The 12,185-nt window shown below is 36.5% G+C and overlaps 1 protein-coding gene across 11 annotated transcripts in view; it reads left to right on the forward strand.

The window, feature by feature from the left end:
* Positions 1-10,690, forward strand: part of RIMOC1 (RAB7A interacting MON1-CCZ1 complex subunit 1) — a 40,031-nt gene extending 29,341 nt beyond the window's left edge. For 10 of the 11 annotated variants that reach the window (XM_019629311.1, XM_019629312.1, XM_019629316.1 and 7 more), the window contains 2 exons: positions 1,273-1,387; positions 6,021-10,690. In XM_019629311.1, the coding sequence (XP_019484856.1) occupies positions 1,273-1,387; positions 6,021-6,304 (399 nt within the window). In that variant the 3' untranslated portion in view covers positions 6,305-10,690. The remainder of the gene's footprint in view (positions 1-1,272; positions 1,388-6,020) is intronic. The other variant, XM_019629313.1, reaches the window with a different exon arrangement.
* Positions 10,691-12,185: the final 1,495 nt, after the last annotated feature.

Here is a 12,185-nt window from a genome sequence, read left to right on the forward strand (position 1 = left end):
TTTTAAGAAAGATTTTATTGGGGAATTGGGGGAGTGGAACAGATAAGTTGCTGTCCTTTTGTTCTTCAGTCTAGTTGTGGAGGACATCACTTCACTGGCCCAAGTTGACACCATCATTGCGCTCTTCCCGGGTGAGGCAGTCGCTTGCTGGCCATTGGGTGGCAGCTCATGGCAGCTCACGCTGGCTGCCAGCCACACACGGTAGCTTACGGCTGCCCACTGCAGCTCCACTGCAGCCTACACCGTTGTCGGCAATTCACAGGAGCCCAGCTCCAGGTTGAGCTGTTGTTCACCATCTTAGCTGTAGAGGACGCAGTGTCACTGGCCCTAATGTGAGATCTGAACCGGGGCCCTGCTGCTCAGAGCTGGCATCCTAAGCTAACTTAACCAACGCGCCACTCAGCCGGCCCCTCCTCATACATTTTTGATTGTTGACATTTATAGGTTTCAAAAGCTGTCTTTAGTATTGTATTAAGAGTAATGGAATCAAAGGGTCTGGGTTTGTAGTCCATGTTTTTTACTTACTAGCTGTATAATTAAACAAATTGGAATTGTGAAGATTAAATAAGGTAACATGTGAAAACCCTTTGTAAACTGGGAAGTTCTCCATGCTTTTTTCAAGTTCAGGATTTTTATTTTTTTAAATATCAGAATATATTAATTTTTAAGCATTTTTTTTGCCTACATAAAATAAACTTGGTTGTGAGCCTGTCTCTTTCAGATTACTCCTAAAAAAACTCACATGACCCTGTTCCTAAAAAATCGTGGCTGTCTGATTTAGTCTGACTTCTTAGATCAAATCAATAAATCTAAAGTATTTTATCACCAAGGATTTTTAGATTGATTTTATATGTGGTTTATGTGGGCCAGGAAGTGATATATCACTCTTTCAGATGTAAAAATTTGATCGTATTACTCTAAATTATTGTAAGTACATACATATTTTTAATAAATTGTTGAATGCACCTTTATTATCTTTATCCTTTTCCTCTGATAACATTTTTGACAAGTATATTACTGAATTATGTGTTCTTGGTTATTTTGTTTTTCTTGTATACTCTTAGTAATTAGCATTTAGAGGGTTACACTTTATAATATATATTGTAAAAGTTTTGGGGTTGTGGGGTCTTAAATACCATCAAAATGTAATAGCCATAAGATACATCTATATATTATCCCATTTTCTCTTGAGTAAACATTGGGAAAAAATTAACATTTGAAGTTTCTATAGCTCTGCATATAATGAATTCTTTGGCTTTGACTTTCATTTAGTACCTTGTCGATGGAATCAGTTACTTGCTACAGATGCTAAATTATCGGTGTCCTATCCAATTAAATGAAGGAGTTTCTTTCCAAGACCTAGACACAGCTAAGTTACTGAGTGAAGGTAATGTGATCTCTTTTTGAAGTTTTTGTTTTTAAAGCTTTTTAAAATTTTCTGAAGTTTATTATATTTCACTGTGATTTAATTTCAAGTTACATTGTAGACAAAAATACTAAAACAGCTTTTAAAGATTCAAAGATCTCATGTAATATAGAAAAATACTGCTAACCTCTGTTTGTAATTTTGGGAGAGTTATATAGCATGTTACTTTTACTTATTTTGCATCTCCACATGGCCCCAATCAGGTACTAGGTTCCACTACTCATAACAGAAACCAGAAGTAAAGTTTGAACAAGATAGAACTTGACTGCTCTTTCACATTAAAAAGGTCCAAGAGTTGTGCAACATGCATCGCTGTGGGGCTATTGCTGCCATTCTCTGTATCCCAGGATGCTCCTGGAGTTCCTTCTATCGCACCTCTGTTTCAGTCTGTAGGAATGGCAGAGGATGTTTCTTTCACCCAAGTCTGCTCCTTCGGAGCAACCTCCTCAGAAGTTTCTTACAACACATACAACTTCCACCTACATTTCACTGGCCAGAATTTAATCACATGGATTCATGTAGCTACAAAGGGAACCTGGAGAGTATAGCCTTTGACCTGATACATTGTCATCCCAAATAAAATTCAGTCTCCTTACTTAAAAAAAAAAAGATGGGGGGAGAGAATGAATATTGGGTGGCAACTGTTAGTTTCTGCCACAAACATCTATGCACTTTAAAATGTTAAGAAGTGGGTATAGAGCATCATCTGGGTTTTAGACTGAGGTGCGGGAGGGAAGAACCACTTATTTTTTACCATCTCTTTTTACAAATGGAGGAACTGAGGTCCTGATAAACCAGATGAACTGTTCAAGGTGACATAACTGGTAAATGATGTACATGATCATGCATGTAATCTTTCTTTTATACTTCATCTGAAATTTTGATGGAAAAAAATCAAATATGGGAAAAAGAAGAAAGTTTTTTATAGAAAATTCTATATTTAAATAACATTCTAAGTATGTTTTAATTATTCGTCCTCTGTTAGCTCCTATAGGCTTTTCCTATCTATTCAAAAACATTGCATAGAAAAAAAGCAGGATTTAAGGGTCATTGGCATATGACTGGCTAGTGGTGTCCAAAAATTGTTACTTTCAGTTAATTCAGGCAAATAGTGTGTCCTAAAAAAGCTTATTGTGAATGCAAAGTGCTCCTTCAGTAGGCATGACATTTTGACAAACATGGGGTGTTTTGATTTTATTTATGGAAGTATTTATTCCAGGTAACTAGTGAACTGACTAACTGAATTGAAAATGGCCTTTCTAAAATCTCCTTACCCTCCCACATGGATTGGTTTAAAAGAAAAAGCAGGGATGGGCACTAAAGCCTGCTTAGATAGAACCAAAGGAAGTGGCGCAGATCACCGATTTCCCTTCTCCCATTTCTAGTCATAAAGTAAGATATTCTCACAGCCTGAAGCTTTTTCTTCAAAATGCACGTGATACTGGTGTCTCCTCTTAGATCATAATTTGATTGCACTAGCCCCTTCTACTACTGCTTCTACAACAAGGGAATCAAAGGGGACAGATAAGGTCCCTTTTTTCCAGAAAAAAAGAAAACAATATTAGTTCCATAGCAGTTTTGTCACGGTGCTTAATCCTCTTTTGCTGTCATCTTGCTCTCATCTAAAGCAGTTTGCTCCTCTGTAATTCATCTCTGTCAAGATGATTAGAAGCCAGGAAGCCTACTTTTGATAGACTAAATTACTCCTAAGACACTGTCAGAGCCATCTAGTTATGTTTTCATTTTTTTGTTAACCAATATGAAACATAATTCTGAAGAATCCTCAATACTCATTAGGGAAGAAAGTTCTGTATGAGTCATCAAAATATTTTTGTGGCCAGATCTTAATGATAATTCACCTAATTTTAGATAAAACTCCTAACAGTGTATACTTAGTAAGACTTTTTTTTCTTTTTCCATGGTAAAATAATCATATTGTCCCTTGAACACTATCTGTATGCCATTAAATTTTCATCTTTACAAAATTACCAAGCAATGTATTCGTTTTACCTCTTTACCTTATCTCTGAGCCTCATTCCTCTGTGGGCCCTTATAAAAATAACCTTGTTAGAATAACCCTGGAGTTAAATAGGTTAAATCAAAATACTGTTGAGCTTTGCACACCCTTGGTTTATGCCCTTTGTATACCACTGAGGACCACTCCCTTCCAGCTGCCCTTTGGCCAGCTGCTTAACCCAGAAACTGGACTTCAGATCCCCTAAAGGAACAGCTCTAAACTGGTATCACTGATTGCCTGGGTAGCTTATTCAAAACACAGATTCTGTGTACAAGCTGCAGGTTCTGATTCAATATATGGAGCCTAGGAATCTATTTGGAATAAGCTCATAATTATGATGCAGGCAGATACAGACCTCACTACTTCTAGGGGATAATGTGGTGGCCATCTTTTTTCTGTGAAAGCCATCTTTCTGCCCTCACTCTCTTCTTGGGTTATTCTTCCTCTCAATCCCTGCCTCCCCCCACTATCACATGTATGTTTACCAAGGACATGCACAGTATAAAGTGAAGTATTTTATTGAAAACCATGCTGAGCATTAACAGAAAAAAGAAAATAGCAAGGAAAATTTACAGCAGCACAAAGACTATAGCTACAGGGTAGTAGATTCCTTGGGGGATAGGGAGCAAGAAAGTGCCTGATTGTTACGTTGTTCATCCTTTTAATGCAGGATATTTGAATGCAGTAGCTTAGTGTAGGCTATGGACCAGCAGCAGCAGCATCACCCTAGGTCCTAGGGCTTTGTTAAAAAATTTGAATTCATAGACATAACCCCATACGTGAATCTGAAATTCTGGAGGTGGGGCCCCAGCAGTTAGCATTTTAGCAGATCCTCCCAGTAATTCTAAAGCAGGCCAACATATGAGAACCACACTTTATCATGTAACCATTCATTCTTTCCCTGGTTACATCTTCCCATAGGATACCTGTGTACCTTATTCAGCAGTCACTTCTTAATATAAAGAATGAGGCCAATTTGGAGTTGGACATAAACTGGATCCCAGATCTCCCTTAGGCAACATTCTTATCCTTCCGAAGTGGCTTCACTTTGCAGGATATTTCAGCTCCTCCTCCCCAGGGTCTAGCCTGCTTAAAAGTTCAACCTACCCTACATATCTTCTTCTTTTTCTCTACTCCCCTTCAGTCTTTTTAGGAATAACTAGACAGGGCGTAGGATCACAAAAAAATAAAAAGGATATGCATTCAATGAAATGCTGCATCTAATACAAAATATAATTATGAATAACATCTAATGCTGCCATCAGCTTTTTCTCTGAGGTTTATGATCTTTTAACTAAAGGAATAAAGTAAAAAGATTGTATGTAATATGTATTGTACTTATGAAGTGAATGTTGTCTTATACATAGGAAGCATAATTAATACAGTGTAGCCTATCATTTTCATGAATGCAAGCCTCAGATATTGCTCTTAAATGATTATTTCTTTTATCTATATAACAGCTTAATGAGTCAGCTCTTCTGCTAAACCTTTTCTCTTGCTACTATTTATAAGCTAAATTTGAGGTGACATGAAGGGGATAGCTGTAGGGACAAAATCTGAGATAATAAAAAGCTTGCAGTAGATTCAAAATGATAGAAACTGTAACAGTTTGGGAAGTTGAATTTTTCTTCTATTTTTGTGTCTTTAGTACCATCATAGTCATTTCTGATGAGCCATATTAGGTGAGCAACTGAGATTTTGATGCTCATTTATTTGAGGTAAACTTTTCTAATCACCAAGCACTTGTATATTAGAATAAATCATTTGTTTGTATTTTAGTGGCTTTAGAAGTTAACTAATCATGTAATTTATATAATAGTCAATAATTTACGTCCAGACCTTTTCTATTCTAGATCTGCTTGTGTTTCTACCAAATTAATATACTTTGTGTGCCACAGACATTTAATTATGTAATTGCCTGTTCCAGAATAAGAATGCATTCAACTTTTCATAAAAATCCTGCATGTATTCCCTTTTCCTGGGAACATAAAACTATTTAGATATAATTTAACATCTTTGGTAATTTAGAATTATATGGCCTTTAAGGGTCATGTTTTTTGACATGATAATTTCTGTAGACTCTTGTAGAAATGTAGGAGGTATAGGATACTTGACTATAACATTGATCCTACAGTATAGCCTAAATTAAAAGTTGTGTTTATGGTGGCCTTCACGGAGACCCTGAGTACTCTGAAATTGTATGCAGAATTTGAGGTGTATGTTCTAAGAGGGATTCCATTGATTAGATTAGTTTCTTCAACAGGTCTGAAGGAATCCTCAAAAGGCTAAGGAGACACCTAAGTGATTTTTTTTTTTAAATTCTCTGATAATACTCTGCTTTGGTATTTTTTTGGTGTGGTAGGGGAGGGGGCCGTGAACTTCTTTATAGATAAAATAAAGATAGAAGTGCCAATTAAATGAGGATTATATTAGTGATATTTGGCTTTTCTAAGTGTAACTATTAAATGAGAAGGAAAAATGATTAATGATATAAAAGGAATTTATTAGTGTTTTAATGATGAGGGTTTCTTTTTAAAGTTTTAAATTCTAATCTCTCAACCTAAATAACTTTCCCAGGAATATTTAGTGACATTCATTTGCTGGCTATGATGTACAGTGGAGAAATGTGTTACTGGGGATTGAAGCATTGTGCAGATCAACAGCCAGAAAACCATGAAATGGATACCGGTGTTTCTGGAGCAAGCTGCACTACACACAAAGAACTCTTGGATTTCCGAGAAGTAGGAGAAAAAATTTTGAAAAAGTATGTATCTGTGTGTGAAGGACCCCTGAAAGAACAAGAATGGAATACAACAAATGCAAAACAAATTTTAAACTTCTTTCAACATCGCTCTAACTAGTAAGTTCATCTAGTCCTTATCAAATAGAAAAACAAAAGACCAATGAAACGGAAGAGTCCTAGAAAAGAAGACATGTTGACACTGAATTTAAGAGCTTCACACTACACACTACAGAAAGATGTCCCAGCATGGTTACCTGTTTTTAAATGCCATCGCCATCTTTCATTATATATTCTTAAACCTGTGAAGGAACAATAATTTCTAAAATAGCATGTATGTTATTCTAACTCAGCCTGAACTACAGCTATCCTGTAACTAATACTAAGGAGGATTCCATTTTAGCTTTACAGAGATTTTTTTTTCTATTACTTCAGATTATTTTTTTTCACTGTGGTAAAATATACATAACATAAAGTTGACCATTTTAACTATTTTTAGAATTTTTTTTTTCAGTCTCCCTGTCTTGAAGTTTGCTATGCTTCAAAAGTTAAAATCAAGTCATCTCATTGCTTTGGAGATATGCTATGGATATAAAATTTGGCAAAATTATGAGTAATATTCAGATTCCATTTCCAGAATAAGATAATAAAAGACTTCACAAAAGAATTGTTGAATTATTTTACCATGTACTACTAATGGCATTTAAAATTTTTATTAGTCATTTTATAAAATTTTAAACATGATTTTTCTATCTTGTTTTAAAGAATATCATGGCTTATCAAATGCGTAATGAATATAAAAACCAAGTTAGGTTAAGTCCACCATTCGTCCATTGTTAGCTCATATATCTTTAAGGCATATCTTTTTATATGTATTGAAATTTAATTTCTTTTTCTCTTGTCTTTAATAGTAGGGATGAGTGATAAAGGTCAGAGAGCCTAACTTGCTATCTTGCTTACAGTCTTACTGTCTACCTCAACTCCTATTGTTATCTTGAGAAGATCTGATTCCTTGCTGATATTCTTGACTTTTGCGCCAGTGACTTCATCACATTCCTGGAACTTACTCCCATGGCCATACCTTAAATATCACCATCCTGAGTTTCTCTTTCTGAAATCTTAAATTTTAATAACTGATAATTCTCATCTTCCTAGCTTTTTCACGTCCTCATTTTTATTGAATTTTTCTCCTTTATTCTGCTCTCTTTCGCTTCTTCACAGCCACCTCCTCTTGACAGTTACCTTTTCTCCTAAACGATCAGCCCCTTTAAGATGTTCTCTCTTCCTTATCTAGCTTCAGCCTTATAGGGCACCAAATGAAATACTCTCTACACTCCCTTCAAATCTGACTTCCGCTTGTCCTTCAGCCTAATCATTCTGCAAGCCCTCAACATTGAATTACTGCTATCATCCACCTTTTCTGGATGCTAAGTTCCATGTGAAGTACATGCAGCCCTTCAAAGTGGAATTGCTATAAGCATTTCATCTTTAACGTTAGAGGCGCCCTCAATATAAACCTTTGGTTTGTTACTAATGTTGCCCCTTTCCCTTTTCTACTATGGCTAATCCAAACCACTAACTTTTCTCGTGACTTTGCTCAGGCCCTCTGTCCCCTCCCCCAACATATGGCCCTTGGTCCCATCTTACAGAAAATCAAGACTCTGAGGAGGTCAATTTCTATTTACCAGCCTTGCCCTACTCATTTTCTCCTTTTTTAGAGGAAAAGAGGCAGCCTGCTTACTCTTGAAGCCCAATCTCCACCTTTCCTCTCTGCCATCTTACTCGTTTCCCCTGGGGCTTCCCTCTTTCTAACCTACCCTTTAGGTAGCCTTCCCTAGAGCTTCCTCCTTTTTCTCTTCCCCCCTCCCCTTTTTCCTTCCCCTTTTCCACTTTTCTTTTTACTTTAAATGCTCTTCTTATGTGATGTCATTCATAGACATGGGCTGCTTCTGCCACCTATAATGTTAGGCTGGCTCCCAGACCTGTAACTTGAATCCCAGCTTCTCTCCTGTTCTCTAAACCTAATTCCTAATTGCCCATTAAATTATCTTCACTTAGACATCCCATAGTAATTTTAAATTCAGTATGTCCAAACCACCAACCCTCTTTTTTTCACCTAAAATCTTTTCCCTTTCACGTTTTCTCTTTGATCTTCCACAGAGCAGGGCAAGGCAGAGTGCTCTAACCTAGTTTCTGCCTACCTTCCCAGCCTCATCGCTGCAATTCATCCTGTGCGACCATGTTCTAGTCCATTGTTCCTCAGACGTTTAAAACCCAGGCTCCTTTCTGATAAGCATAAACATTCTGATAGAGCCTTTTGGGACAGTACAATCTCTTCCTATCTCTGCCCTCATCTCCTTGCTTATCCTTATACAGCTAAGAAGATTTTTATTTAACTTAGATTTTTAACAAGTTTTACGATGAAAATACCTTATGCTTTCTAAGTATAAAGATTTAAATCATTTTTAATGTGGTTTTTAGAACCATAGACCACCCCTCCCCTTCCCAATTTGGAGCGTCATGATCAAGTACTTCCAATTCTTGCCCAATGTGCTGTGTGGTTTTCCCCTCAATGTTCTTGCAGACTGCATTCCATCCACCTGGAATGCTTTGCCCTTCTATGTGGCCACGTGAATAGCTACTTATCCTTTAGGACTTAGCTCCCGTGATGGTTTATCCACATGGCTTTTTTCAGCCCTTTCCAGTCAAAAGTAGATGCTTTTTTGCTTCTGCTCCCTTAGTCTTGCCCTTCCATGTTATCGCAGTGATCACATTGCTTTATAGTTATTTTCCTTTTAAGTTGGTGAACTCTATTTTAAAATTTTTTCTTTATACGTAATGTTTAATGAATAGTAGGCCATTAGTAAAGCTTTTTGTTTTAAGAGACATGACTCTAAATGCTGAACTCGGCATAAAAAGGTGGCTGCTACTGGATTCCAAACTGCCATGCCCTCTACACCAGTGGTTGACAAGGCAGATGGGAAAATGACTCCTCAGAGGAGTCAAGTAGTATTTAGATTTGGAACCTGAGAAAACAAGAGAACTTTCTCTTCAAAAGTTAGGAACTTCTGTTTTGCCTTTATGACTATTGTAAACCACTTGGGTCTCTCACTGGTTGGTACAACTGTGAGAGTACTACTGGGTGCTTTTTGTACAACTTTCCCATTCTCCACACACTTGGAGAACACTTTGTAGGCCATAACAGTTATAATGCTTTTTACTCTAATGTATTACAAAACAATGAACAACACATTTTTGTATGTTTAAAGCCTATTGAGCAAATTCTGTTTCATTTAGAATGAAGTAACTTCAAGATACTAAATACTCCACATAAGTACTTAATTCACTCATGAACAACTTTTATGTGCCTACTACATGCCGGGTTTTGTCCTAGGCACTGAGGATACATAGCTTTGTGAAATACCCTCTTTCAGAATTTGTAATGCATTTTAAGAATAAATGTGTACAGCACGTTAAGTGCTGAGTGCTATAAAGAATACAGCAGACTAAGGGGCTAGTGTGACCCTGGAGAGGAGTGCTATTTTATTTAGGTTGATTGGGCAGGCACCTCTGAGCACCTATCTACTTTAGCACTTGTGGTTTTAAATCTTACCTGTTTGGTTAAATGCCTTGCACATTCAGTACATTTATAAAGTTTCTCTTATGTGAGTTCTGATACTGAATTGAGTGAGTCATCACATAGACCTTGTCATTTTTATCACATTTGAAGGGTTTCTCTCTAGTATGGGATTTACTAATATGTGAGTGAGAACCTAAAGGCCTGGGTGCATTTATTACACTTGGAGTTTCTCTCCTTTTTGAGTTCTCTGGTATTTACAAAAACTTAAACTCTGTTAAAGGATTTTTTTATAATCCTTCAATTTGTATGGTTCTTTTCCGGTATGAATTTTCAGATGTCAACTAGACTGAGGTTTAAAAGCCTGTCCCCTTTGCTGCATTTATAGGGTTTCTTGGCACTGAGTTGTTTGATGCTGATTAAGGTACAAATCATGACTAAAGACTTTCCCTTATTCCTTTGCATACAGGAGAGTGAGGTGGGAGTCATGGCTAAAATCCCACAATAAAATTATGTCCCTACCTTTACAACCCCACTGTGAATTCTCTGATGTTCATTTAAGTGGGAGCTGTGGCTAAAGGCATTCTCAGATTCATTTTATTGTCATTTAAAAAACCCCACAGCTGGTTGACATGTTAGTTTTAGATTGCTTATCACTTTTTTCTCTCCACCTTTCAGGGTTCCTTTTCTGATTCCCAGAAGGATACCCCATCTGCCACAGATTCCAGGATTCTGTAGTTCTTTAGTATTACTTCTTATATTATGTTTTAAACACAATATGAGATATTGTGTTTAATGTAAAATACATTTAATGTATCCACAATTAAAGTGTGCATTTTGTATTCATGCTGGTGTTCTTTGCTGTTTATTTTCCTACTTCTAGTCAAACTTCCAAATGTTATGGAGCAATTAAAAACAAAAAAAACCACATTCCCCTATTTGTATCTTGTTCTTTGTTTTCTTTTATATCTGGGTGTTGTGTCAGAAAGAAAACTTTTATCATCTCAGTTTACCATTGATGACTGAATATTATTTCTTCTGGTCCTAATAACTTTCTGACAGGGTAGCATGGTGGTTAGGAATATGGGCTCTGGAGCCAGAAGCCTAAGGCTAAATCCTAGCCCTGTCGTTTCCTAGCTGTGTGACTCGACATAAAATACTTAGCCTTTTTGTGCCTTAATATTTTAACACAGGAATAATAGTGCCTACCTAACAGGTCATTGAACAGTTAATGAGTTAATGTTCAAAGTACTTAGTTCAATGTCTAGCACATGGTAAGAGCTCAAAAGAGTTAATATTTTCCCTAATGTCTAGTTCAGTGTATCAGCATAATTTGTTCATCATGCTGAGAAATATAATACTCACGAGCTAGAAAAATAGAGTGACAAACTCTTGCTCTGGCCAGTGAGCAGTCACTCACTGTCCTGTCCCCAGGTCAAGTGGTGCTGGCCATTCTAAAAGGAAGCAGGTTTCAGAGAAGAAATCATGGGCTACATGGGAATCTCAAATGTTTGTTACAGGTATGGCCAGAAGAAAGCCTACATTTTTCAGAAAATTTTCAGGCCTAGTCTCCCATGTATATACCCTCTGTATACCAACTTCTACATTTACCAATCAGCTGGATTGACTTTGCTTCTGGTACCATTTGGTCTCGCTCTTATCAGATGTATTTATTGAAATATTAGTGATCTAAATATAATATATACCCTATTTTAAAATAGATTAAACCATGGTAAATCCACACGATTGAGTAGTGTGTAGGTGTAAAAAGCAAAGGGGAGTATTTCTGTAAAATACTATGGGGTGGTCTCACTAAGTGAAAAACAAGGTGGAGATGGTGTATAGTACAGTTTAAAAAAGAATGAATGTATGTATAACCTTGTTGCTTATATTTTTAAAGACCCCCAAACCTTTTTAAAGTTACCTATGGTGGGATGGGAGGTGGGGGGGAAAGAAACCAGTTGGAGGGCACTAGGATGAAAGCTAGACTTTTCCAAATATACCTTGAATTTTGTACATTTTACTTTGGAACCATGTACTGCATTTTTATAAAGAAAAATTACATCAAAATTAAAAGCAACACCTCAAAATCGAAAGCAAAATGAAACAAATGAGCTGCTTTGTGTATCAAATAACTTTTCTGGGCATCTGTAGTGGGATATCCCCAAGGGCAAAATGAGCTGGAAACAAATCAAACTCCTCAATAATTATATCGTTAATTATGCTAATGTAATTAGAAATGAGAATTTTCCACGTGAGAGAAGAGAGATACTGATATGAAATCAAAGAAGATAAGTAAATGTTCTGTGATTCTAAATTTGGGAAATAATAGTATGAACTCCTATTTTCTCGTATAAAGACCACTAAACAATGTCCAAATATAATTTCCCATTAAAATAACCCAGGGATCCCTGGAGAGAAAGCT

Source organism: Hipposideros armiger, unplaced genomic scaffold, assembly GCF_001890085.2.
Source record: "Hipposideros armiger isolate ML-2016 unplaced genomic scaffold, ASM189008v1 scaffold_838, whole genome shotgun sequence".
Taxonomy (NCBI): Eukaryota; Metazoa; Chordata; class Mammalia; order Chiroptera; family Hipposideridae; genus Hipposideros; species Hipposideros armiger.